This window comes from Buceros rhinoceros, unplaced genomic scaffold (assembly GCF_000710305.1).
Source record: "Buceros rhinoceros silvestris isolate BGI_N320 unplaced genomic scaffold, ASM71030v1 scaffold32388, whole genome shotgun sequence".
In the NCBI taxonomy this organism is placed as follows: domain Eukaryota; kingdom Metazoa; phylum Chordata; class Aves; order Bucerotiformes; family Bucerotidae; genus Buceros; species Buceros rhinoceros.
Window position 1 is genome coordinate 1526 of NW_010426806.1, and position 1916 is coordinate 3441.

A 1916-nucleotide genomic window follows, 5' to 3' on the forward strand; every position below is an offset into this window, starting at 1 on the left:
CAAGCACCATCCTGAACTGCTGCGTGCTGTTGGCAAGGTCCTTAACACGCTCCACCATGTCCTTGGAGGCAGCAGGAGAAGGGTAGTGGAGAGCAGCTGCCTTGGTGGTCACCACGATCTCCTTGAGCATCTCGCAGAGGAGGTTGCTGTAGTGCATCACCTTGTGCTGGATGTCCTGGGCCTTGGCCTGGCGGGACAGCGCGTCCCCGATGAAGACGAGCCTGTGGGCGCTGAGGATGACAAATTTGCTGTGGGCCACGAAGATCTTGGGGGGTTGGTTGGTGCTGACAGCAGTGAAGAAGGCGTCAACAGCATTGGTGAGCGTGGTGAGGTTGGCCTCGCACTGCTCCAGGTAGAAGAGGAGGAGCTGGCGGTCAGTGGGACACAGGGCTCCGCCACCCCGTGCCGGGCTATAGTGCTGGGGGGGGCTCCAGTTGGACAGGTCATTGTCAATGGGGCGCGTCACCTCCTGCTCGAGCCGCTCGAACTGCTTCAGCTGCAGGAAGGACAGGCATGAGGCAGGACAGCCCCTGAGCCGGCACCCTCTCCCCTCCCTGCAGCTACCAGCACAGATGGCTGTGGCCGCTGGCCCTGGGTGACACAGCAAGGGACAGCGGCAGCACCAGGACAGCTGTGCCAGACTCCTCTCCAGGAGGAAGGCGCTGATGCCCCTCTCCCCGGCAGAGCGCTGCCATGGGAGGTGAGCCAGAATCCACCACAGGAACAGCCACACAACAGGGTGACATGGTCCGGACTGGTGGCTAGGGGGACAAGGGGAGCAGGAGCCAAAACCTGCTGCCCACCTCCTAAGCTGTGCCCAGCAGCACCCATCTGCCCCGAACCGTTACCTGCTGGTGCTCCAGCTGGTCCTTGCTCTGCCGGATGATGTTGCCTTTCTCCAGCAGCTCCTTCTGGGTCTTCTCAAACTCCTCCTTGCCCTGCAGGGAAGGAAGGGGTGTGACACGGGAGTCAGCAACATTAGCCTTGCCAGGAGCGAGCCCTCGCCTACCCTGGGACACCACTGGCCCCCTTGGTCCTCAACCCAGAAGATAAAAGCAAGCTGTGAGCGACAGAAGCACCATCGCAGGCAGAGCTGCCCGATGCCCCTTTGCCAGGGAGCCACCGACACAAGACCCACCCCTGGGGAGCAGCGCCCCTGCCCTGCGCCCACCTGGAGGTGGACGTAGTCATAATCCTCCATCCAGCCACTCTCGCTGTTCTCGTAGGGCCCATCGGGCGACTCCTGAGCCAGCAGCTTGGGTGGAGAGGGCAGGGGCCGTGACTGGATGCTACTGGCCTTGTCAGAGGGGGGAGGGGGCCCATGGCTGCCGCTCTCCGCCACCGGCTTTGTCCGTTTGAAGAGGAGGGAGGCATTGCCATGCAGGAAAGAGGCCAGCTGCTTGGTGTCATCAGGGATGCCGCGCGAGTGCATGACGAAGTGCTCCAAGTCATCTGTGCCCAGCTTGCCACCAGCCAGGGCACTCGGGGACCAGTGGCAAGCATCCAGTGCTTGGCCGTGCCGCGCCAGGGCCTGGTAGACCTCCTCCATCTTCTGCAGCTGCTTGCTGAGCTTGGTGTAGAGGGAACGGTCAGAAGCCTGGGCGGCGTTGCCCACTGCCCCCCGGGCAAACTCCAGCAGGTCCCGGAGGGCCATCTGGACACCCTCAGCTGCCCCACGGATGCTGGTGGCGTTGGCCTCCATGTGCTCAGGGCTGCGCCAGTTGGCACCTATAAAGGACATGAGGTAGGAGACAGCGCCGCTGATGCCATTCTGGAGCTTGGCCAGCATCCCCATGGCGGCGTCCAAGTCCAAGGAGAACTCCTTGCCGGCTCCCTTGGCTGGCTCCTTCACAGGCACCACATCCAGCGAGGAAGTGGAGATGTTGCTGCGGGGGCTGGCTGTGCTGGGGGCCGAG

At 63.2% G+C, this 1916-nt stretch overlaps 1 protein-coding gene across 1 annotated transcript in view; it reads right to left on the bottom strand.

Annotated features, from left to right (window-relative positions):
- Positions 1 to 7: 7 nt before the first annotated feature.
- BCAR1 (breast cancer anti-estrogen resistance 1) overlaps positions 8 to 1916 on the bottom strand; it is a gene marked incomplete at both ends in the record, with an annotated part of 3285 nt that continues 1376 nt past the window's right edge. The window contains 3 exons of the mRNA XM_010141660.1: positions 8 to 496; positions 849 to 938; positions 1172 to 1916. Coding sequence (XP_010139962.1) covers positions 8 to 496; positions 849 to 938; positions 1172 to 1916 — 1324 coding nt within the window. The remainder of the gene's footprint in view (positions 497 to 848; positions 939 to 1171) is intronic.